At 38.5% G+C, this 25,547-nt stretch overlaps 1 protein-coding gene across 6 annotated transcripts in view; it reads right to left on the bottom strand.

Annotated features, from left to right (window-relative positions):
* PRTFDC1 (phosphoribosyl transferase domain containing 1) overlaps positions 1–21,466 on the bottom strand; it is a 47,846-nt gene extending 26,380 nt beyond the window's left edge. For 4 of the 6 annotated variants that reach the window (XM_037385521.1, XM_037385518.1, XM_037385519.1 and 1 more), the window contains exons 1-3: positions 21,402–21,466; positions 17,262–17,368; positions 14,104–14,287 (exon numbers count right to left, since the gene is read on the bottom strand). In XM_037385521.1, coding sequence (XP_037241418.1) covers positions 14,104–14,287; positions 17,262–17,368; positions 21,402–21,461 — 351 coding nt within the window. In that variant the 5' untranslated portion in view covers positions 21,462–21,466. Of the gene's footprint in view, positions 1–14,103; positions 14,288–17,261; positions 17,369–19,955; positions 20,040–21,401 lie in introns of those variants that run through there. The other 2 variants (XM_037385516.1, XM_037385517.1) reach the window with 2 other exon arrangements.
* Positions 21,467–25,547: the final 4,081 nt, after the last annotated feature.

The following is a 25,547-nucleotide window of genomic DNA, read 5'->3' as shown; positions in this document are numbered from 1 at the left end:
AATAATTAAAGTGAAAATTTTGATGTGCCAGTTTGGATGCTGACACCCTAATGCGAAGCTTCATTGTTTTGCAGCCTACCTTCTGAGAAGTACTTCAATATATGAATATGCTGGTCAAGGAAGTGTCAGTATGGCATCTACATCATCTGTTAACCTATTCTGACTACTAGGTAAAGTCAAACCGATATATAAAGTACAGGCTATGAAATTATCCTCAGTAGATCAGCAGCAGTAAGAACATCGGTGGAGTGGTAACACATCAAAATGCTGTACTTACAAGCAACATACACTTGAACCGATACCATTTTGGGTTTCTTTTGGGTTTCTTTTCTAGAGAACAGCTAAGAATAAAGGACCTCAAGGGTGTAGGTCAGAACACAGACTGTCATGGTTCTCATGGCAGGCAATTAGAAGTACAGTCCAAGCTTAAGTAGCAACACTCAGAGGACAACTAGTAAGTACTGTTAAGCTGGAGACTTGCAAATGAGTGGAATGATACGGATCGCTTCCCAGTAAAGACTGGAAAGCATGCCTTCCCTTTCCCAGAATCGAATGTACACCAAAGGGAAGACTGCAAGCTCCAGGGCACACCCACATTCAAAATAATCAAGTGCCAGGTCACTGATATATTTGTAAGAGGTGCTTTGAATACCTTGCAAAGCAAGCCAACAGTGCTGAACCAACTGGATATCAAATACAGTAAACTGGCGAACATCCACATCACATACCCTGCAGGGACAGTAAAGGTACATTTGCACTGAAGCACTGATGGTTTTGTGTATCTGTTAGCTTTAAAGCTGCCTTCCTGAGCTGCTTGGTAACCACACCACTGACCATACTGCACCCATTGCTATTGCCAGGATAACCTGTGATAATAAACTTTAAACTGGTGTAGGTATATCTACCAAAGATCTACAATATAATTTGAAGATTTCACTTATTTTTTATTCTTTTTCTTCCTTGTTCTTTACTAAAAGCTCCATCTCGCAGGTTTGGAAGTGCCTCAAATTCAGGCTAGCCTATCCAGTTCCAGGGAAAGCCAGAGTTCTGCAATGAGGAAGTTGGCTTTGGACAGAGAAAGACAAACAATAAACTTACTGACAGCAAGGTACTCCTTATCATCTGACCTGTGGTAACACCTGTGTATGTTTCTTCCCTGCTGTAAAAGCAAGGCAGAACACTCCGCTTAAGCAACTCTCAAAGCAACAGGCAGTTATTAAACCTAATAATACAATCATCTGTTCATACATTCAGTAATTTCTTGTGTACCAGGACTCCTGTATGCCTTCTCTGTATTTAATCCAAAGAAGGTAAGGTATCTTGAAATAGATACTAGAAAATTCATCCCCTCTAAGAACTGCTTCCATGGAGATTCTCTGGTATCTAATAAAGTATAAACTGCCATTGAAGCTTTTCTTTTCCCAGTCAAGGGATTTGGAATTGATCTCTTGGGTGTATTCTCAGACATCAACAAAGGTGAACTCTCAAGCAATGTTAATGCAGTTAACACAGGTTAATACAGATTATACCTGCAACTAAGAACCTATTTGCTAAGGGCAAATATTAAAAGCTGTAAATTCTTTACACTCCTTTATTTTGCTGGAAGCATGTGCTCAACACTGTACTTCCACATATTACTAAGTTCTGTAGATATACAGAATAAGATATCTCAAATATTTTCAAATAAAAAAACATGACTGCACACATGATCTACCCCTGTAGTTTTATTGTGGGTAGCTTTCTTTAAAATCTCTAAACAGAGATAGGATTTCAGCTTTATTGGCATGAACATGAAGTAACTCTACAGGAAAAGGGCCAAACTGTTGTAAATTGCACCAGAATTCAGAACAGCTGACTTCGCTAATAAGGCTTATAGACAATAAATTATTTCATATTTTCCTTTCTGGTTTAGCAATTGAGTTTTACATATTTTCTAGGTATTGGTTTGATGAGTTATTTTGTTTAAGGATGAGGCAGTAAGATTGCAGCACCACACATAACCATATGGCACAAACATCACCTGTATACTTAAAAGATCAGCAAGAACTGAAATCAAGAACATGCAATACCAAATGTTTTGAATCATATATAAATCTGAAACACAATATATCCTAAAAAATTAGGTCAGTTTTTAGAGAGTATAGTCTGAAGTTTCTTTGTACTGTAACTTCTTTTTATTCTGTAAAATAATATTTAAAACATAGAAATAAAATCTGCATATGTTCCAGGACGAGAAAAGGCACTAGCAATTTCATAAGGCTGTTCAGTTGTGTGAGGTGAGGTTCAGACCACATACTCTCCAGAGATGGGAGGCAAATAAAATGTAAAACTTACAACAAAAGAACAATTTAGGAAGCATATTTTCCAGAACTGCTGTAATCCTATTCAGGTATTCTTTTTGGACTGCCAGGACACATTACTAAGGGTGTCCACTTTTTTTGATAATCATGTATAATAATGTGATAAAATTCCAAGCCCTAACTCTTGGAATAGATGGGCTTCTTTCCTTCCTCAGCTCTCAGAAGATCACTGTAAGCTAAAGTGTATAGGGAAAATCTTCCTCCTGTTACTTAAATGCATACACACCACAACAGCAGAACCAGATGTCATGTTTCCCAGCATTAATGTTCTCACAGGGTATCAGCATGCCAGTTGGGACACTACTAGATCCATATGCACCACCTTACCTTCTTTTTTAAATTGTGTTGTAAAGTAATGTACAAAAGTAAATGAACACTATGAAAAATTATAAAGTGAATTTGTAGCTCCATACTAAAAACCCTGTCCCTTGGGGGGTTCTGCAAGCACAAGCGAAAACAGCTTTCTCTAGACTAAGCACGAAGTACTGACCTTCTGACCCTGACTATCAGCAGTGCCTAGGATTTGGTGATGAAAGGAAGGTAGGAGAAGAATCTCCAAATTTGTCAAATAGTCACAGGCTGAGAAAACAGATATATAGGTGTAAGCAAATTCACAAAAGATGAGACTGATAAAACCATCAAATGCTTAGTGTCTCCCAGCAATGTGAAGTCTACTGTATCACTGACTCTCACAACTCAGTAGTGCTCTCTTTCACACCACCATGTTTAGTCCCTTGGCTAATGACAACTTGGAAACTTTCCACAACGCACATATCCTTTGTGAGTTTTCTTGCAAGGTTATTTTATAGTATCCCTTCTCTATTTAAATATTCTAACTTCTATCAAATGAGAAGGGAAAAGAATTTTGTATTTGTCATACAGGTAAGTACTGCAGTAATAGAGTACTTCTTGTTATTGCTATATTCCTTTAAAGAAACCTTTTTGTTTTATGCCTTACAGCACCCCTGGGGTGTGGCACTGCATGAACATTGCTCATGCTATGATCTGTCTTCAGAAACAGCATTTAAGAGATGCCAGTAAAAAGAGAATCATAGAATTCCTTGGGAAAATTAGAACCCTCCAGCTTCTTTTGATTAATTTTGCCCAATTTCAGATCTCCATATAAACCCCCCCAAACTAAATGGTATTATTAGCATTCAAATAAGTAATCAAGGTGATATTCTTCCAATGCATAAACATGTCATGGTACTTTCAAACTTGTCAGATCTTATTTGTACAACAGGATTAGCAACCATTATGTTCTGGACCTTTCTTATGCGTAAGAGCCTATCTCCCTGGCACTGTAAAAATCTGTGAGGCAGGCTGAAAATACAGACTACGGTTTCTCCTAATGATGACATGTAGTATTGCTGCAAATGTCATAATTTAGTAGTTGTTTGCTGTATTTTGGCAGAATATGAGAGAAAACATTTCACTAAGATTAAACTTCAATTTTTTAGGCTTCGTAACAAACCACTGCTTTACAACAAATGCTGTATCCAGGGGAACTTCAGAATCTCATTCTTTGAAAAGGCAACCTCTTGAATGCTTTTAATGAAATCCCTTGATGATCTGAATCTGTTCTAAAACTGACCAACTTTAAAAACATCCCTGGTCTCAAATGTTAAAGATGTTCCAGAAACCTGGATTGCTTAAAAATACCAAAGAATTAAGCTCACCACAAAAAATATTTAAAAACTTCAGAAAAAAGAACTTCAGATCTAAAACTCCATTTGTACATAGTAGCTGTATCCCCTGTAACATACTGTAATCTAAAACATTTATTGCAAATTGGAAAACATTTTTCAAAAGAAAACATTACAGCTTGTTAGAAAAATGTGACCCTTGGGGAGACAACTTTCTCCAGAGAGATTAGAAAATACCTCTTGTGGAGTTCGCATTAGATCGGAAGTCCAGAAGAACAGAGTACCAACCGACAATACAGGAAAACTGTAGATTTTTTTTTTGGTTAGTAAAAAGAATTCCACAGCTGAAAATCACAGATTAGTATAAGGGAAGATAATACCTAAGCAGGAAACAATAGATAAAAATGAAAAGTATCTTGAGAAGGCAATTAGTTACTTGCTTTAATAAGCCCCATAAATGTCTTAAAACAATATTTTTATATTGCTGGAAAGCTATAGCACAGCTCAGTACCACTCTGCCTTCGCTGCCACATCTGTTCTTGTTCTGTCCCCATGGCAATCAGGCCGCTTCCTACTCAGTTCTCCCTCCACCGAGCTGTTTGGTTCCCCCAAATCTTTCATATGTGAGTCACTGAAACACTTGCTCATACTTTAAAAAAATCACTAAGAATTCAGATGGTGCTAACATATTTAAGTGGTGTGTAGGTGTGTTATCTGATGCATACAGTTACAGAGATCATCCCTCTATGACTAAGTTTTACATTACAGATAAACTTGATAAACTGACTATATGCTAGACTTATTACGACCTTTCCTGAACTATGCCCACAAATTAACACCTACTTGTATTATTAGTAACCCTCCAAGCCCCTAAGCAGTGTCCAACAGGAAAATACTGTAAGTTTTAATTAAATAACTTAAACCAGAAACACTTCCTCCTTATACTCAAGACAGCCTTGAGCAAGTGATGAACTTAAGCTCTCAAATCTCACAACTCTGCCGTCAGAGTTCAGTGGAAGCTGTAGATACCTAGAAAGGAGAGCATCTGCCTTCAGACCTGAGAAGTTTCATGACACTGAATTTTCAGGTCACATTTTATTACACATAGTACAGCCTTCTTCAGTTTGCCTTAGAACACTATGAAAAGTAGGTTGGTTCACAAAAATAATTACAGTTGAAATATCCATGCTCCCTCTGATACCTCTGAGGAGCACCCCTCAGATAAAGAAGAGGGGAGTCTGAGGCTTGCACACCAAGCGTGTGCAAATGAGGGTCCCTTGATTATGGGCAGACATCTTTTTCAAGCAATAGCTGTGCTGACTACAGAAGTTACTGCCCACAAGCTGTCCCCAGCTGTTTGTAACTCCCCCTCTGGCAAAGGGCTACTGGCAGGCTAAGCGGCACGTGCACATCTGGGTCAGTAAAAATGAATCCAGCAAGTTGAAGTGGTTCCAATAGAAAGTCTCCTGTAACTGGTCTCATCTGGGCTGAGACAGGTTAGAAGTGCTCAGGAGCAGCTGAGCTGGCAAGTGTGACTGGCAGGAGGGCACTGCAGTTGCTGAGAAATGAACTGGAAACTTGTCATTGTTCCAGCCAGAGCAGATGCAATCAGAAAAGAGACCCATTTCCAGTGTTTTAGTTTTCACACCAAACCACTGTCTGTACCTGATGTAAAGATGAATCTGGCAGGAGAGTTTATTCTCAAAGTTGCCTGACTCATGCTGTTACTCTAATAAACCACCAGCCACAATTTAACCAAGAAACTGCCATCCTTCTCATAACATTTTTGTAAATTGCTTAAAAAAATTCATCAGCTAGTTGCAAGAATAAGCTTTTGGGACAACTTCTGCTACTAACACATTTTCAGCTATTTGTCTGAAAAGCTTTAGTGTCTCTGAGGCTGACATTTTGTGGTAAGACACTACTGCACGTAGAAGTGGATTTTGTTTCTTTTATGAAAACTATTCTATTTTAAAGCAAGCCTTAACATTTGGAAAAATGAACATTTGGACACAATTAGGACTGTGAATTGTAGCATCTCCAAACTTTCTATCCACACAAAGTATGATCTGTTTCCACTGTTCTTCAACTTCTTAACCATCTCAGGTCTTCCTAAGTTTCAGGAAATAACTGAACCATCAGCGATACAGAGAGAGCGATACAGAGAGCGCATCAGTGCCTGTCTAAGACTTGGGAGTACCTTTGGCTTGGAACTATAAAGGACCTTTTCCTCACTCATTTTAGCAAGTTTGAGCATTTCACAGAGCTTTCACTCAAAAAGATAGTACTACTTTAGGATGCAAATGCCATTTTATCCATTCATAGACATGGAAAAGGAGACCAAGATAAAAATCTGGCAATTCTAGGAGTAGATTTGTAATCCCAAATCTCTGATCTTTAGCTTGCCCATAAGACATCTATTTGGCAGCACCATCTACAATCACTAAAACACATTTATCAGAACAGCAACAACTTTAAGGTCCATATTCTTGACACTGGTAGCTTTTGTGGACTAAATTAATGTCATATTTTCATTGCCCATTAGCTTCTAAAAGTATATCATGCTGCAAAATTCTCTGTACAGGTGTTCACTGTCTACAGTGCTAACTGCAAGGCATGCATCTGAAAAAGGCAAAACGAGTATATTTTAGTCTTTGAATGTCTGGTGTAGGCACAACTTCTCTCTAAATTAAATAAACCACATTTTGTCTACACTGAAGATATTTATTTGCATGTCAAATTGCTAATTTGCAGATAATCTGGAGTTCAATCCTGTGAAATTAATGCAGAATTTGGCTTTGAAGTTGATAGGAATTCATTCTACCAGGGAGGCTCCAAGTTGTAATTCTTCTATGGCTACTCAGCATCAAGAAAATGACATGGTCATCATCTAAACTGTATGCATGAAGCAAAATAAAGGGAACTCACAACCCGCCCAAGACAAAACCTGTAAGTACAAAAGCTAATGTGGATTCTCTTTCATCTCAGGACATGCACTTTTCTCAGGAGATCCTAAGTTGTGCTTTCATGACACACAGGCATGGAGGTAAACAATCATTCTAACACTGGTGTAGAGTCTGCGTACAGATATGAATCATTAAATGCAAGCAATATACTTAGTTGTTTCTTTTGTGGTGTTAAATGAATAAAAACATTATGAAGCTACTTGCTTTTTAGGGTCAGGATTATAACATAGTGTTTTCAGATGTAAAGTTCATTCTGATCTTAAAAAAACAAGTTCCATATAGTAAAATTACACTGAATAAGAATAGGTTATCATGCAAAGCAGGAATGTACATTTTACACTGTTCTCTACTCTGATTATAGTCTGATGCCTCATGTTGTTGGGTTTTTTAAGATGTAAGTATTTAGTAATGGTGTATGAAAAGTAAAGCTACACAGCAGAAAAATAAATTATTTTAGAACATTTACCAACTGTCTTTAAACTTACTCATTATAAAATTCCTCTGTTTCCTTACTCTTATAGTAGAAAGATTTAGCAAAACTATCTACTGAGGTGGCTTCATATAGCAAAAACATTCAGATTTCTACTAAACAATGCTTGTTTTGTTGCCTATTTTCAGAATTTTGCAGCACTGATGGTCCTGTTTATGCCAAGATTAATAACCAACATTTGTAAATATATTTTCAAACAACCGGAGGCTGAAGAGGAAACAGATCATATAAATGGATTTGTTTGTGAACAGACTTCAATGCAACCCTTGCGCATGGATTACAATTCAGAGGTCACTTTTTTATTAGTTATGTTCTGGAAACCATAAATAATGTATTCATTTTAAAGAATCACATGAAATGGCCCAATCCACATAATACTCTGTAAGTTTCCTCCAAGTGACTAGCACACAATACTCCTTTGAAGTTCATTCATATTTTTCAGGATGATTTTCAGCAATGTCTTCTTGACATCAGAAGAAAACAATGCACTTCTAGAATCTGCAATTCAGATACTATATGGAAAACAGACCAGTATTCTGTAACAATCTGTGCTCAAGATGGAATTAACAACTATGATGTATAATCTGAATATCAACAATTAATTACTATCCTCTTTCAGAAGTGCATTCCACAATTTCATAGAATTATAGAATAGATTAGGTCTTTAAAGGTCATCTAGTCCAAGCCCTCTGCAATGAACAGGAACATCTTCAACTAGATAAGGTTGCTCATTCACCTTCAATGTTTCGAGGGGCATCTAGAACCTCTCTGTGTAACCTGTTCCAGTGTTTCATCACCCTGATCATGAAAAATTTCTTCCTTATATCTAGTCTGAATCTAGCCTTTTTTAGTTTAAAACTGTTACCTCTTGTTCTATCACAACAGGCCCTACTACAAAGTCTGTCCCTATCTTTCTTATAAGTTCCCTTTAAGTACTGAAAGACCACAATAAGGTCTCCCTGAAGGCTTCTCTTTTCCAGTCTGAACAACCCCAACTCTCTCAGCCTTTCATCATAGAAGAGGTGTTCCATCCCTCAGATCATTTTTGTGGCCCTCCTCTGGACCCCCTCCAACTGGTCCATGCCTTTCCTGTGCTGAGGACTCTAAAGCTGGATGCAGTACTCTGGGTGGGGTCTCAAAGTTATTCAAAATAACAGGGTTTATTATAACAGCATTATTTCAAAATAACAGAGATGACTGATTTTCTGTCACTTTAGTCCACACAGGAATAACCAAAGAAATCACAAAAGCCTTAAGCAAAAGTATCAGTCTCACTCTCAGTTTAGCTCTGCATGAGTTTCAGTGAAAAAAAGTTATGCCACCAAGTTCACTTGTCCTTCCCCAAAACCTGAGGTTTACTATCATTCTTACATTGCAAAATATAGTAATTAAGAGAATTAAATAGATACCTATAGATAAGGATATGGGAATACTAAACGTTTCACAAGAACAGGTAGCAATGCATGTAGAAAGCACACCGGTCTGCCTAATAAAAGTATGTGGTGTTTTTCCTCTCTTCCATCAGCCCCCACCATTAGTTTCAACAATGACTTAGCCTGATTCTTTCAATTATTAGCTTTCATCACCTGTCCACTAAAGAATTCTTAATTCACATGCATTTACTGTCTCTTCTACTGACAGGCTGCTGAGAACTTCTCAAGAAATTCTACAGACTCTGCACACTTCCTCTAAACCGCCACTTAAGTTTTTCCAATTCCATGTCAAAATTGAGCTTTGCTTTAAAGATCACATTTGGCATACCTACCAAACAGGAGTAGGTGGTATTATTGCATCTATTAGTAGGGGATTAGACCTGATGAGCCAGAACATCCTCTTCTGTCTCAAGCTCTACTTCAACCTTTACCTTTATCAGCCTGCCCTAAATCATCTCTTCCACGCTGAACAAAAAGATCTGATTATTGTTTGTGAACTCTCTACTCTTCTGCTGTGGTTTTTTACTAATGGTTCTCACGCTACAGTATTTTACTAATGGTTCTCACACTATGTTTTTTTTACTAAAACATATCCCACTCAACTCTTTTCTTCGTGACATCCACATCCTTCTATTCCTTTGTTCACTCTCACTTTTGGTTCATCCTCAAACATTCAGTCATGTCTAGTCCTATCCATTAATTTGTAAACACCCTAGTAAAACACCCTCCTGGTTCCTCTGTGGTACTTCCTTCTGTATTTTTCCTAATTAGTTCTTTAATCTGCTAAAGTTATCAATATCACAAACATATTAAAGAATGTCTGGATCCATGTTTCTTACCTCTCTTGCTGGTGTCATACTCTCCTTAGATGACATTCCCAAGCCAAACTTCTTCCTCCATTACTTTACATCCTTGACTTCAACCTACCATGTTTCTGAAAATAGTTTTGAATTCTATCAATCTGAAACTCTCACCTCTTTTCAACTTCAGAACTCTGGTCCCCTGTAGAGAAGCACTCAGGAAAAAAATTAGTATGGTGAAAATTGAATATATTAAATTTTATTCACCCAGTTTTAAACTAAAAAATCTCTGCAGTCAATTCCAATGTTCCTAACATGTTGTATTAAAATCCAGTGTCTTAAAACTTAATATATAAGAAGCTGCCAAATTCTATCAGTTCTTACGACAGTGTTTCCAGAATACATTTCCCCTAAACTTGGCACTCAGCTTTCCATACCTGCATCATATTTCACGAAGACTATTATAGTGCTTCCTGGTCTACCCACTATACTTACTGCCTCACTATTCTTGAGTTCATTCAAGAAAGTATGTGTTTTCTCTTCTCTGCCTCTTAAAACTCAGAACTGCTACTTCTCACTCAAATTTTCATCACCAGATTTTATTTTCCTCTCCATCTACTTCCTGACTCTTACCCTTAAGTCTACATGATACTTCCATATCTGTTTATTTCTAACTCTCACCTCAGTGCTTTCTTTTAATTTTCCTGCTGTGCTAGAAGCTTATAAAGTCACCATACAGCCTCTAATGAAATCCCCACTTAAATAATCCCCTTATTTTGAGCTCATTTAAATATATAAAATTAAAATGAGAACAAGTATATCTTATCACCTTTAAGTCTAAAAGAAACAAGATTCTCCAAAAATCTTATTTCTAGGGAGGAAAACTTCATCTTCCAGTCATGATTCTTTTCCATTTCACAATTATTTTTAATATAATTGTTACTGATTAGGAAGCCTTAAAAATCTGAGTTAGAAGATTACCAAGTGCTTCTTCGTGAATTTTCTATTTCTCAATTTACAGATACAAAACTTTGTTTACAATTAAGTGCACCTAATTTTTTCTTTATTGATCTACACCTGAGCCTGTAAGTTTCTACGCACACATGTAAACTCCTTAACTTCCTCTAATGTACCATTTTAGCATTCTAGTGATAAAAAAACTAAAGAAATGGAAAAATACAGTTCAATTTCTAAAGTAAATAAAAATATGCTTTCAGACAAGGCTTTACCTCCAGTTTCAGTTGCAGGAATTCTGTTAAAGGTCTAAGAACTAATACTGATGTCTGTAGAACATAAACAATGTAACCATATTTATTCTTTTTAGGCTATGGTTTCCTTAGTTGGATTCCACTTTGTTGCCTCTAAAAATAATAATCAAATTGTATTTTCCCACATTACCTGTATATATACTAAATTCAGTAATCTTTCAAGATAATGGAACAAGACACCACTTGTAAAACACAGGAAAGTTTCTCATAAAAATGTCCAAGCTTAGGCACATATGTCAATACTTTGCAAACCAGATAAAACCATCCTAACCATGGAAGTACAAGCAGCCACTCATTAATATCCAAAGAATCTAAATGTACTTGTATGAATAAGTCTAAAAAAGAATCTACATGCCCAACTTTCAGCTACTTAACAGGAAAGCAGATCTTAACATACTAATTGTCTAAATTCTGGAAGATGATGACAGGTTTGCAAAACAAAGAGCCATGTAAAGCTGGCCATATTTGCATGGCCATATTTGTTGGTCATGTCCTTCTCCTGTAATCATGTTTGTATGCCAGACATCATAGTACAACATTTTCCACTGATACTTTGCAGTTAAGATATACTTTCACTGATGCCAAGACCTGACTTTGGGTCAAAATTACAGCCCATTTTTGCTACCCGATTCAACCAAGATATCCTAATTTAAATTACAACCTCTAAAAATTGACTAACCTTTCAGTATTGAAGTTGGAATGACACAATTCAAATCCCATGAGTTTGAGCTGAAATTAGTTGTTGGATTTAAACAGCTGGAGGGGGGGAAGGGAGACATATCTGAAGGAAGTATATTGAGAGCAGCAGGACTCCCTTTAGGAGAGAAACAGAGAACATTAAGTAAAAAGAAGCAGGATAAATAATGTGAGAAGAAGAGTGTCTATAAAATGAAAAAGGGATAAAAAGAGAGAGCAGTAATAAGTCTTATAGAATGTGGAACAGAAAAGACAAAGGGAAGCAAAGGAGTGGAACTGGTGATACTCCAAGACCTTATGTAGAGTCTTACCTCTATAAACTGTAATTATTTGCCTCTGATTAAAGTGTAAAATGTAAGAGGTATGTTATTACAGAACAAACTGATCTGGGGAAAGATCTGGGAGTCTCATATAAGGCTGGGATAGAGTCACTCAAACTAGTAATAGAGAGTTCCTCAAGTGTTCTGACTATGGCTATGTTGACAAGGGTACACGCTCTAAAACCTGCAATTGGACGGGACACAACAATCACTCAAAACACAAAGGACAGCAGGTAGTGGTACTGGTACTTCAGTCAGCATTACATTTATGCATATCTCATTGAATGAATCCACAAATATTAATGTAATTTCAAATTTATACTACAGTGTCATTCAGCTCCTCAAGATCAGGCAGATATGAAGCACTGTTCCAAGCACTAAATCAAGCACAGTTTCCAGCTCTAACTACATGATACCTGTTTGGAAGCACTTGTAAGAAAAAATGGATTTATTTTCTGAAAACTAGATGTAAGCGTTAGTTCTAGGGAAGGTGCTACCCTCCTGCTAGAACATGAGGCTAAGATCCAGAATATGCACAGCCATTAAATGCTAGGATCATCTAAGGACTTAGTCTTCATCATTGCACCCTTGCATAACAAAACTGGTGGTGTAGTTTCAGCTTGATAGTCTTCATCATTGCATCCTTGCATAACAAAACTGGTGTTGTAGTTTCAGCTTGATATTACACCCTTTTATTTTATTTCCTAATCAACAATATGAAGATTTCCACACTTTTGTGGTATACATCCCCTGCGACTCATCCGTTATAGCTTAGTATGGCTAATAAGAGTTGACTTGTCACCAAGGAAATACATTTTAGAACCAGGGTATCTTCATACTGGATAGGAGATTAATACAACAGGAAAAGCATGTGCATTACCTATATGCTAGGTTCAAAATAAAAAACAATTTAAATAATTCCACTATTTGCCAAGCAGTATTATTGAAGTGCTAACATTACTACACCAAAAAAAATGAGTGTAATTTACATGTGCCTTTGAGACAAACTTTGTATTTTATTTTATTAATTAGTTCTGTAATACTGCTAAATAGCTAGAAATTGTATAATATTAGTATTGCACATGCCCTTCATAGACCTGACTAATCCTTGAAAGAGAAGTCCCAGGACTCCTGACCAAATGGCTACAAAAGGCTCTCATACATTTTTCTTCCATGATGGAAAAAATACAGACGGGATTTGTGAAAGTTATGAAAAGTTTATGGTCACTGGAGCCAGAGCAAAATGCCGACCAACCAACCTGTGTCTGTGGAAAGGACGTAGCTATTGTGAGAACTACTGGACTCAGCAAGCTGCATTTGTGCTCTGAGAAAAACTGTATTATTGTTCCATTTACTTAGTGTACTTCCTCAGACATTTCTAGGACAACTTACTTGTAGAAACATTCCCTCATCATGCAGTGTGCACTACAAGGTGGAATACAAATGTATAGCTTATGCAAATAGAAATTGTAATCACACAGTCTAAAAAAGGCTGGTCATCTCACTATCATTGCCTCACTGAAACGAGTAATTATTGCATAGTTTCCTCTGCAGATAACAGGATTTGGTTTAATGGGTTATTTAATTTTCTTATAAAACACTATCATCATCTTATGGTATATTTTGCCACTATGTAAACTACATGCTATGAAGATGAAAGCATTTCATTTACTTAGCATTAAAAATTCAGAATAAGACATAGACGTATCATCTTGCAGTTCTGCCAAACCATGTGAGAGTGGGGGTGGAAAATGAAGTAACATGAAATTAACTTGACAGAACTGTTGAGGATTTTGAGAACAAACAACATGCTGACATTTTACATGATGGAAATTTGAATAATATTCTGTCCAAAAATGAAGACAGACTAAATAAAAAAATACAGCTTGAGGATGCTCCATATCCTCATTCATAACATACATGAAGTATAAAGGGACATGAGCAAATATTTTGAAAGAAAATCTCACAGGATTTTCAAACAAAAATATTTTTCATACTTTTTTTTTCTTATATTTTTCTTATAATTTGGGTGTGTGTGGTATGTGTGTGATAAATTTCCCACATACAGAAGTACACTATTTATTATGAACATACAACCAGAATCTACACAAGTTGTTGACTTACGTGGTAACTTTTCAGTCTAACAAAATCGACTTTCATGGAGATGAACCTTTCTGAATTTCTGCTGAGATTTTTAATGTGCTCCACAAGGTCAGCACAGAACTTGTAGCCACCTTTGAGGACACAGAGAACCACAATATCATTGTCTCCAATGTCTTGCATAATATCTTTGGCCAATCGTTCTGTCCTGGGGCAAAAAAATTAAGGATAAAATAACGTTAGATGCAGATTCTCTATGTTCATGGTGTGCTTTCCATGTGGTTACAAAGAAACTCTATGGTGAGTATACAGCTTGACTAACGGCCTGTTTAAGTATTTTGACTTGACTGGGTTTGGATCAAGTTCACAGTAGGCAGATATAGAGTGATGGATGCAAGATGCAAAGCATGTGAATCAAACTGGTTAACCTTAAATGCATAAATTCCCGTTACAGAAAAGGGAGTAACACATCTCAGAGTATGTTGAATTCATAAGCATTTCAGAGACTTTGGAGCAAAGAATGTAACTTATCCTTCCATTTTACCTCACAGGAAAAATCAACATAAAATATTCCTGTACAATCCCCTAATTTGTTATGTTAGTTACTATGCAAGAACAATAAATTAAGTGAAAGGTAGGCAAGAGAACTGTTAGAAATATTTCATACTGATAGGCTTTGGAAGATGCTACCCCTACAATTTAATAAAAATATACACAAATACTATAAAGAAATATACCATTGATCAAAATTTTATAAAAGGTACACATTATCACTACTTCATACAGCAAAAGAGTGCAAAGAGCTCAGTGACTTGTTCCAAGGTCACACACATGAGAATAATCACGGTTATACTCCAATGGAACCAGAACTGCAGGGTTCCCATATCTGTCTTCTCTACAACAATTCTGCATTTCAACCACAATGTGGCAGATGATTGAAACCAAAAAACGTAAATTTCCACCATGCAATAGTACATAAATTTTCAAGATAAAAATAATAAACATGAATGCTTATCTTAAGTAGCTTTGCTTTCTAAAGAACAAGGTAGATGGCATTTCTAGACCTAAAAAAGGGTACCAGGTAATTTCTAGATTTAAAGCAGATATCATCAGAATACTGAACAATGTCATTTCATGTTTTGAAGAAAAACAGCTCAGTGCATTATTTTCTGTAAACACTTATGCTGGAAAGTTCTTTGATTCTAATTCTCTCTGAATTAGATCAGTAGTTTCAATGAGAGTCGATCTCCTGCCAGGATGCAATTTTAAATAAACCTGTAATTTATCTCACCTCTTTCATGATTACATTTGTTGGGGTTTTATTTCCTCTACCCACTGCAATATGAGAATCCATTTGCCACTACATAAATACACTGAACTTTAATGAAATCTACACATGCATGTACCAGAGAAGAATAAGCTCTAAAACTGAAGATAATATATTAGTTATGAGCAAAAGCTTGTGCTTCATTTTCACATCTTTGTACTTGTAATGTTCAAGTAAATTCCACACAGCAGTAATTAATATTTTTTAGATTTGAAAAATAGATTGTATGATGTGATCATCTTGTTTGACCTCAAATACATTATCCCTTTTACTGATGTAAGAATGAAGAAGTAAAAGACTTTCTCTTACTTTTCTGAAGACTAGGAAAATAGTCTTTTATCATATTTTATCAAGTCTGAGAATAATGGGGAAGACCTCTCATTATGAAGAAACACTTCTCTGGTGATTTTAATTTTTTTTTATAGTCTTCCTCAGATTGTTTGAGGAGCTGAAATTTCCAAAAATTCCAAAGACCACTTTCTATTTTAAAAGAGTATGAACTCCAGCATAGACAAAAATGTACTAATTTAAATTTCTAAATAAAAACATACCAGTTTTTTAATCTATGTTTATTGCTACCAAGCGACAAGAATTTTCTTAAGTGCTGAGCATTCTTCCTACATGAAAATTTTGTGTGATCACAATATATTCAGTTCTAAATTCTTTTTCCATTAGAAGAGAATCAGCCTTTTCAGTTGAAGTTTAAGGAAAAACAGTGGAGTTCATTCTAGTGGAGTACAAAAACAACACTACAGTTCAATGCTTACTTCAAACAAATTTATGTTGAATTCTATGAGAACTGAAGTTGTAACATACTTATTTAAAAAAGAAGAATTAAAAGTAAATTGACTCTAACCAAAAGAGATGAAAAATTCAACACAATGATAACTGAAAATGCAATGAAAGAAAGCTTGTGTTTAAAAAGCAAATACAGGTGTCATAGTGATGGATATTTACAATCTTTCCAGGAGTTCCAACAATTTCAGTACTTGCAACCAGCTGTTTAAATGTGGTAGGTAGAAAGCTGAAGGCTGAAAATATCCCATGAAATTCCATGCAGATATTCCCAATAAATACATTGAAAATTATGATTTCTATTTTGTAGCTTTTTAATAAGATTTTTAACAGCACGTCAAAATAGTAACCAAGCATGAACACTGAGTTGCGCTACCACAAATACCAAAGCAGCATTGAATGCCTACACTGAGAGCACATGAGAACTACTACAGGGTAAGGAATGAGGGATGATCAAGCTTTCCCACTGCCACCCTCCAAATCTAGCATCTGGACCCAACAGTCCACGACACGCTATTTGGTTGTGCCGAATGGCAGAAGTCAATGGTGTAGCCAGGAACTATTAGGTTAACGGGCATTAATGATTTGTACTAGGAAGTGTGAAAGTTGCACATAACTGAATGTAGTTTTTTCTCCTTTTTATATCAAACCCACATGACATAGGGCAAGTGGGATATTCAAGTATAACTATATACAAAGTTTTGTACTTGTCTTTTCACTTTCAGTTCAACTCTCTTGTAGTTTACATTCCAATACCAATTTCACTATATGATCACACTCTCCTTTTTGTGGGACCATTATCTCATTCAACGCCCAAATCAGAAACGAGGTGAAAGAAATCAGACAGGCAGTTGCAAAGGCAACTTCAAGTCTAGCATTTCCCAACCTTCAAGCATTTTTTTACTTTTCAAATTAAATAAATAAAAATATTTATATAATTTCTAATATAATATTTTAGGACAAATGTTATACACACACTGTCTGTGGATGACAGGCTTTATAAAAAAGAGTAATACTAGTGACCAAAGAATTTATCTAGTAACATTCAAACTACACATACCTGTCAACAATAATGCCATGAGGTATGAGCACATATTCCAGATCTCCATAGTAGTGCTGAGGATAAGTGAACAAATCCAGACTGTATCCAGGCCAATTGTCTGAAATCTGAATATCAAATAGCAGTGTTAAGAATACTTCATGGTGTTTGACAATACATAACGGATATAAAATCAGTGTTCTAGTACACTCTATTGGCTGAATTAATTATATGACATGCTCTCTTCCAGTTACAACTTACTATTTCACTTTTCCTACTAATTACTTTACTTCTCAGTATATCTCAGAAATTAAATGCTACATTTTTTCCCCCCACCGAACGTGGGAAATTTCACCTGAAATTACAAACAACTAGATAGAAAGAGTAAATATTTAATAGTAAACTAGTGGCAAGTCTAAGTTTCTTACTACTTTCAAACTCATTATGCAGATGTAGGATTATCAGCTAGAAGAGATTTTCCAATGGGAGACAGACAGTGGGATTAGAAGCCATAAAATTGTACATTAAAATTGTACATTTTTTGTTTAGAGGTATTTTGAAGTTGCACATAAATAAATAATTATTCTACAGATGAAACAGCACATAGGGATAATAAACTATGTGGTTCATGGATAGCATCTGTACAAATCAGTGGAAGACTGTACTTCCTGCCACAGGTGAGGTTCTTAGTTTGGGTAAGTTTACAAAATGCTTACATCTCACCTCACTATCAGCTAGCCTGTAAGTTGATACATTTACAGCAAACATATTTTACAGGTTTAATTATGTTAGTTTCATAGTATTAGAATACAACAATTAGGAGATCCCACAGTATATGATGGCATTAGAGATTGAGCAGGGCAAAAATCAGCCAACTTATAAAGACTTCAGAAAGGTATGAAGATGAAAAGTCATCAGCACAAGAACTAAACAAACTCCAAACCAACAATTTTCACAATTCCTTATGAAAGACAAGACCTGCAGGTTCACAACGTATCTTGGAATCATTACAAAGCTTTGCTTCAATATTGGTTCAGGATAAAAAGCGACACCTAATAAGTTTTCTTTACAGTCATGTTCCTCAGGTCACATATTGTCTTTCTTCTTTCTACAGCTTGGCCACATGAACCTTGAGCAGAAGGATAAATGGCAAGAAACCTGCCTTTGTGAAGTGCACATCTTAACGACATTTCTGCTAAATATAGCCTTTAATGGACCATCACTGAAATTAACCTCTGCTTACAATTTCATGTAGTAGAGCAACAAACCATGCCTCAAAAATATCTAGGCTAACACAACATATTTGATGTTGAGCTGTTCCTCCACATCTAGTTTTCTTTAACTTAGGCATAGCCCTGCCTCACGCTGTACTGAAACAGTGTTCTGCCTCATGAAGTTTGTTTGGTTGGGTTTTTTTTGCATATTCGTTGACAGCTACAGACACCTCGACTGTTGTGTGTTCTTAACTCTGCCCAACAATTCCTGTGTCAGGAAAAGCTACTTGTTGGTAACTAGTGCTGAACATTTGTCCATAAATAACATGATGCGGAGATCACTGGAATCAATGAAAAGTTTCCCGCCTGACTTGCACAAGCCTTGAAACTACACAAAAGAAAAAATTACTTAGTTATGTTCCTCATTTCCATAGAAACAGGAGACTTGTTGCTGAGTTTTTTAATCAGAGGCAAGTCTTGCTCCGGAAACACGGCTGCAGAAGGCCTGGGAAGCCTATTTTCCTGTCTTCATTTTCAGCACAGAGGGGTGGCTGACACTTCTTAAATGTTTTGTAGCAATGAACTGTCTGAAATGGTTTTGTTCAAAAACATTTTAACATAAAATGAAATAAATTCAGATAGTGGTTTAAACTGCATGAGTACTATAAATACCTACCAAGAACCCTTGTCAGTATTGTTTATTTATGCTTTCTCCTATAAAACTCATGCAAATTGCGTGGTTTTAGTGTGATGCAGAAAATCAAACTAAATGGATGGAATCTGCTTCAGAATTCATCCAAACCAATAGCTTTTACTTAGGTAAGCCATTTATGAAACATGATCAGGATGAAATTTTGATTCTCCTATCTATCCTGCTTCTCTTCAGTGAAATAACATAAACTGCATCACTTGGCAATACTACAGAAGTTCTCATTTACAAGTGCTCACTGGCATTTGACAAATAAGATTAAATTCACATGTACTTTCTAAATAATTATTTTTCAAATATAAACAGCCTATTTCATATTCTTCTTTTAAACAGGCACTTCCCAACAACAAGGCTTAGAAATTCTCATTTATCCTAAAGCTATTCACAGCATTATGCTATACAACAATCTTTAAGTAACTGTAAATTTTTCGGAGTATTCTGCTTGTGAATTTAAAAACAAGTGCAATTACCCTCAGTTTAATAGCTAAGCATCAAGTAATATCCTCCCCAAATTAAATGCAACTTCTCTTTACTTCTGCCTTTAGCCTTTGAAAATATGACAGAAGTATTTGTGATTGTTTCGATAAAAAGACAGTATTCAGCTGGATAAATAAATAAATATGCTAAATATATTGGTACACAAGTGTGTAATAAAAGTCCTACTGTGAAACAAAGAGCTATTTTTTAAGTTCAAGCTTGGCATGTTAAAGCAGCCCAGTAGAAATTCTTCAGCAGATCTTTAAAAAGTTGATGTGAATGTACACAAAAAGGAATAACAATACATGGCAATACCTGAAAGCTATTCCCTTGAAGTATAAGAGAAGCTGGAGACATTCAGTTGCAACACCTCTGGATGAACATTGCTAGTTTTGTTGTCTGGCGAAGTGGGTACATGTGAGCTTTGAGCACAGTACTCACCAAAGCAACAACGATCTGGATTCTGCTTTGGTATAAAGTAAGGGTGCAAGCATCAAGCAAAGTCCAGCTTTTGTAAACTTAGATCACACAGCATTGGCCTTACTTTTGGTTATTTTCTTTGTGGAATGCATGAACACATTAGTGTGTAGCGAGCAGAAGAAATGAAATCAGCATAGCAGAATATGGTTACGAGCATTCACCTCCTTTACAATATCCTCACATTGCTCTGGCACCAAACACAGTCACCCACTTCAAAAACGCCGATTATTAAACAAGTGTCAGGAGATGCACGGTGGTTTCAGACAAAGCTGAAACAGCCAGCAATGGGTTTCTCTGGAAGGGGGACTGAGGGGATGCTGGTGGGGTCAGGGTGTACCTGCTGCCTGCAGAGAGCCCCCCGCCCTGCGCCACAACCTGGGCAGGCGTTCTTCAACTCTATTAAAATCCCAATGTCACAATAAAGTAAGAGCATGCCTAAGGTGGTGGCAGTGAGGGTATTTGCTTCACAGGAGAGTATGATTTGTCCCTCAGAACACGGAACATACTCGTTCATTTTTTGCATAATTTATTCAGCCACACTGGTCCTCAAAACGCACTGCACAAGTTCGGGCATCGTCCCACCACAGAAGCAAAGGCGCAGCCTGACAGCGCCCAGGGATCCTCAGGGCCCTGTGAGCACTGCGGTGGGAGCCAGACACCTGGGGATCCCTGGGGATCCCTGGGGAACCTCGTCTCAGTTGCTCAAGCAACCTGGTGACACGCACAGCCACAAGCCGCCGCTCGGCATAACTCGGGACGGCAGAGGCCGAAAGGTCGGCGAAGCCCCGGGAGCCGGCCGGCCTGCCTGCCTCCCAGCCGGGGAGCCCAACAGCCACCCTCCCGCCGCAGCCCGGGCCAGGCACCGGCCCCCTCCGGCGGCCCCGCAGGGCTGGAGAGGCCCGCTGCGGCGTGAGGTAACGCAAGAGCGGGGCGGACAGCGGGGCGAGGAGGGCGCGGAGCAAGCGGGGACCCTCGCAGGGCGGCTCGGCGGCTGGGAAGGACGTTGAGGGGACGGACAGGGGCCGGCGGGGACCGGGCGGAGGGGCAAGGCAAGGAGCGGAGCGGGGCCGCGGCCCAGCAGGGAAGGGCCGGGCCGGCGCGGGGGGTCAAACACAAAGCGCCGGAGGAGCGACGGCGGTGGGGGAGCCACGACGGCGGGGGCGGCGCAGGGTCTGCGGCAGCGCATGGCGGCGGAGGGCGGGAAGGAGCGGCGGGAACGCGGGGGGCGCGCACCGCGGGGGGCGACCGGCCGGGGCGGGCCGGGCCGCGCTTTGCATTTACCACAACGCCGCGGCCTCCGCCGCTCCGCGCCGCCGCGCCGCTGCCGCCTTGCCCGGCCATCTTCCTGCGCGCCCGCCCGAGGGGCCGCGGCGGGGCGGGGCGGGGCGGGACAGGGGAGCGGGGCTGGGGCCGCGGCGGCGGCTGGGCGGGCTGCGGGGTGCCCGGGGCGGGCTGCACCCCGGTGTTTGGGGCCGGTCCCCCCGCCTCCCTGGGGCACCGAACCCGCGTTGTGCCCGCCGGCGGTCGCGGCTCACTAAACAGACCCTCGTCAGCTTTCCTTCCGCCGCGATGCGATAGGCTTGATTGGCAAAGGTCTCTGAAGAGGCGAGGCAGCGCGGGCTGTTGGCGTTGCCTGAGCTGTCTGCGGAGTCGCGGGCCGGGTGTGCGGGACGCGCTGGGCCGGGCACGGTGCAGCGGTGCCTGCGGGCGGGTGCCCCGCGTCGGTGCCACGTATCGGTGCAGCGGGTCCCCCGTGTCGGTGCAGAGGGTGCGGGGCGGCACCAGGTGGGCGCCGGCGGGGCCTGAGGGGACCCGCGCGCGGGGACGGGCCGGCGGGGTGGTGGGGAGCGCTGGGCAGAGCTGGGTAAGGAGCCTGGGCTGGATGAACTCGTGGGTAAGGTTAGGCTGTTGTGGTTTAGACTGACATTTTGATAGCTTGTTGCTTATACTCTAGAGAGAAAACAGGGTGCGAGGAAGCAAACTTCCAGTAGTTCATTAATCTTGCTTTCCATCCTTGCTGACTTCTGCACTGGTGTGCCTTGCACCCCGCCGCTGTGCACATGCTGGAGCAAGCCATGTCTTCCCGCACCTTCAGCCCGCTGCCGTGTTGCTCGTGCTGTCATTGAGACGTAGGTCACAAGTTACAACAAGTGAATCCAGAGAACACTATGGGTGTGTCTACAGTAGGAGTTTGGTGTCCAACACAGGCTGGTTTTTAGGTGCATCCTGTTAGCGCACTTACATTAGAACTGATAGGGCAAATAATAGCTCAGGAATCTGGTGTTAGGAGAGCTTCTATAAATGAATCACCAATTAAAGTCTGGTTAAGTACTGAAGCAACTGAAAATTATCTTGTGATAAATGCTTTGTTATATGAAGCCAGATCTGTTTGCTTTTTTGGTAAATTAAGGAGCTACTCTTAGAATTATTGCTACAGTTGACAACATGTCTGAAAGGACAGAAGACCAGGTTTACAAAGTACGACTCCAGAATATGTGTGCCTCAGAAGTGATATGGTATATCGTGTATATGAAGACTGTATCTATACATACGTATATGTATGCTGGAAAAAAATCGTTCCTGCTCACGGTGCTTTAAAATAAAACTTAATTAAAAGTGGTGAATTTGATAAACAGCATATACAGACTTGTACACACCTACATAAAGTCAATAAAAATATTTTTGTAAAATACATAAATTTTCATAATGGCCAAAATCCCTAAATACATTTGCATTTCAATTGCATGTCAACATTTTGTACAACTATTGAGAAAGAAAGTCATCAATTTTTTCATCTAAACTTTGGGATTAAATGCTACTGATCTGTACTCACAATCGCTTTTCAAAATTTGAGGATTCTTCTTGCTTAGAGGTGGGCAAGAACCCCTTCTAAAGCCCACATTTGCCCTAAAGCTAATGCAATCTTTTTCAGTTATCACCACATTACAGATAAAGCTGCTGTTGCATAAACATCACAGAACTGGGCTCTAATAATTCTGAAGCTATTTAGATTACAACTAGAAACTCAGATTAATTTTGCCACTGCTGTTTGAGTAATGTTTTCTTCTACCTTTTGGACTAGTTTGGTCGCTATTACAGAGTTTTCTGTCTTTTTAGACAGCATTCTTTATCAGACCACTGTCTGGCAGAGTCCACTGTCTGACCACTGCATCTCATAGCACTGGAGATTGTCCTAACCACACCACAGACAGAAGCTTAAGGATTTGAAAAGGATTAACGTGAACAAGATACTAAAACATAAATTCCTCTGGGATTGTACTGAAGAATTTAGGCAGGAAATGTTTGTTCTTCCCGTCAAGGTTGGACAATGGCATTTTGTAGTCTTACTTTTGGTATTCTTCTCTTCCAGCATTTTTACAAAAATCACTTAAGAAGTGTAATGAAGTATCCTGTCCTGCTAATAACAATAAACATGGAAACGAAAAACTAGATAAATTTAAGTGGGGTACAGTTTGAAGGGTGGTGCTGCTATCAGTAACCACTGGTCCAATCCACAAAATTGCTCTTCTCCATGTTAAGATTTTTTCATTAGCATAAAATGTAATACTTTTTTTTTTTTTAGTTTGGTGCAAATGAGACAAATTCATGGTTCTGTAAACTCACAGAATTAATAGAAACCAGAATTAATGTGCTTTATTGCACATGAAGGAAATGAGGCTGCTAAGGATTTTGCTGTGATGGTATATGTACTTACTGAATGTTTACATGTTTTCTTTATAGTATGAACTGGTGCAGAATGAATGAATTTACAGTAGATTTTCAAAAACTTTTTTTAATTAGGGCCAAAATATGATTATTTGAAACATGGTATTAGGGCCTTAACTGTGAAAAAGTCCGTAAGCATTCTGAAGAATGTTTGTATTTGTTTAGCTGTTTGTTTATAAACTAAAAATAGGAGGAAAAGAATAAACACTTCTAGATACACAACCATGGGAAATGATCAAAGGGGGAAAGAACAAAGAAAATAGGGTAGATCATACTAACAAGTAGGTCTGGACACATAGCCAAGAGACATAAAGGAGCAGATGGAAGAAGCAACACACACAGAAACAACGCAGAGTTAAGGCTTAGATGCAAATCCCTTGTGAATGCATTTATATCTTATGCCTTTACCCAACAAATTTTATAATTTCAGTTACACATCTTTTCCTCTCTTACCCTGTTACTGATAAAAGCAGAATATAAAAATTCCACCCTTTCACAACTCTTAATGTAAAGAAATATTAAAAATAGAAGGTTGGGGGCAGGAATATACCAAGAAAGCAGTCCAAGACCAACATCATGGAGTTACCTGTTAGCCTTTGCAACTCGATTATGTATTCTTCTCCCAAGAAGTTATAACAAACAATTGACAATTCAGTTTAATATGATAATGTCAAAAATAGACATGAAAAGCATGAAAATCCAGAATATTTTAGGAGGTGTAGCTTACCTAGGTAAAAGCTTGCCAATTAGGGGATGAAGTAAGAGCACCTATTCTGGTTCTGCCTGTTGCTGCAGCTGTTACGTGAACAGCAGAACTGTAAGCAATCTTATCAAGCATAAACCTGCATTTCTTGGTGGTTACAAGGTAAGCAGCCCCGCCAGTTGTACACAGAAAGACATTTTTGGGTAAAATGGCCACTGAAGAGAATATTAAACACAGAAGTCTAGCATATGTAGTACTTTAGGACATGCTGAAAGCCATTCTAGGTTGCTTTCGTATCCAGTTTTAATATATTCCAGAATTTTGAGAACTTTTGCATTACCTGAGGCAGTTACCCAGCCCATAGGGTGGGTGCTGAAGACCCTGAGTGCAGCAAAACATACTTGAAAGACAGTGTTACAGACATCTGGGAGAACATGAAGCAGTATCTCAAACCATTCCCCCACATTCAAGAACCTAGGGAGACCATAGGAAATGCTGTCCAGTTAGGCAGGGTTACACAGCATCGTGCAATGTACAATAGTATAGATGCTATACTCCCCCTTTGCAACTACTGTACTACACCAGGTGATGGAGTGGCACTGCAAGCTGGAATCTAGCTTCCGTCAAACTTCAATTTCAGCAGAATTAGCGCCTTGAGGAACTGGAATGTTCCATTTCTTTAAAGCAATTGCAGCATCTAAGATCCACAAGGGAAGTTCAGAGCATTTAGCTATCACAGTTAACCTGTGCTGAGTCTATGAGACTGACTTAGACTTTGAAAATTACCTACAGTAACTTTGATATCAAGCAAAGGGCTAAAAGCTGTTGTTCAAGATGTTAGCCATTTTTTTAAAATTTTTTATGACCTTTAAATCAGTGTTAGACACTGCTTCACAGAATTCTGGGCTTTGACTTATTTGGTCCGTGATAAACATCTTTAATACAAAACTGCATTTTTGTTTGTTATTAATCTCAGTGTGCCAGACTTGAGCAGCGCA

Source organism: Falco rusticolus, chromosome 4 (genome assembly GCF_015220075.1).
Source record: "Falco rusticolus isolate bFalRus1 chromosome 4, bFalRus1.pri, whole genome shotgun sequence".
NCBI lineage: Eukaryota > Metazoa > Chordata > Aves > Falconiformes > Falconidae > Falco > Falco rusticolus.
This window is presented reverse-complemented; position numbering and strand designations above follow the sequence as displayed.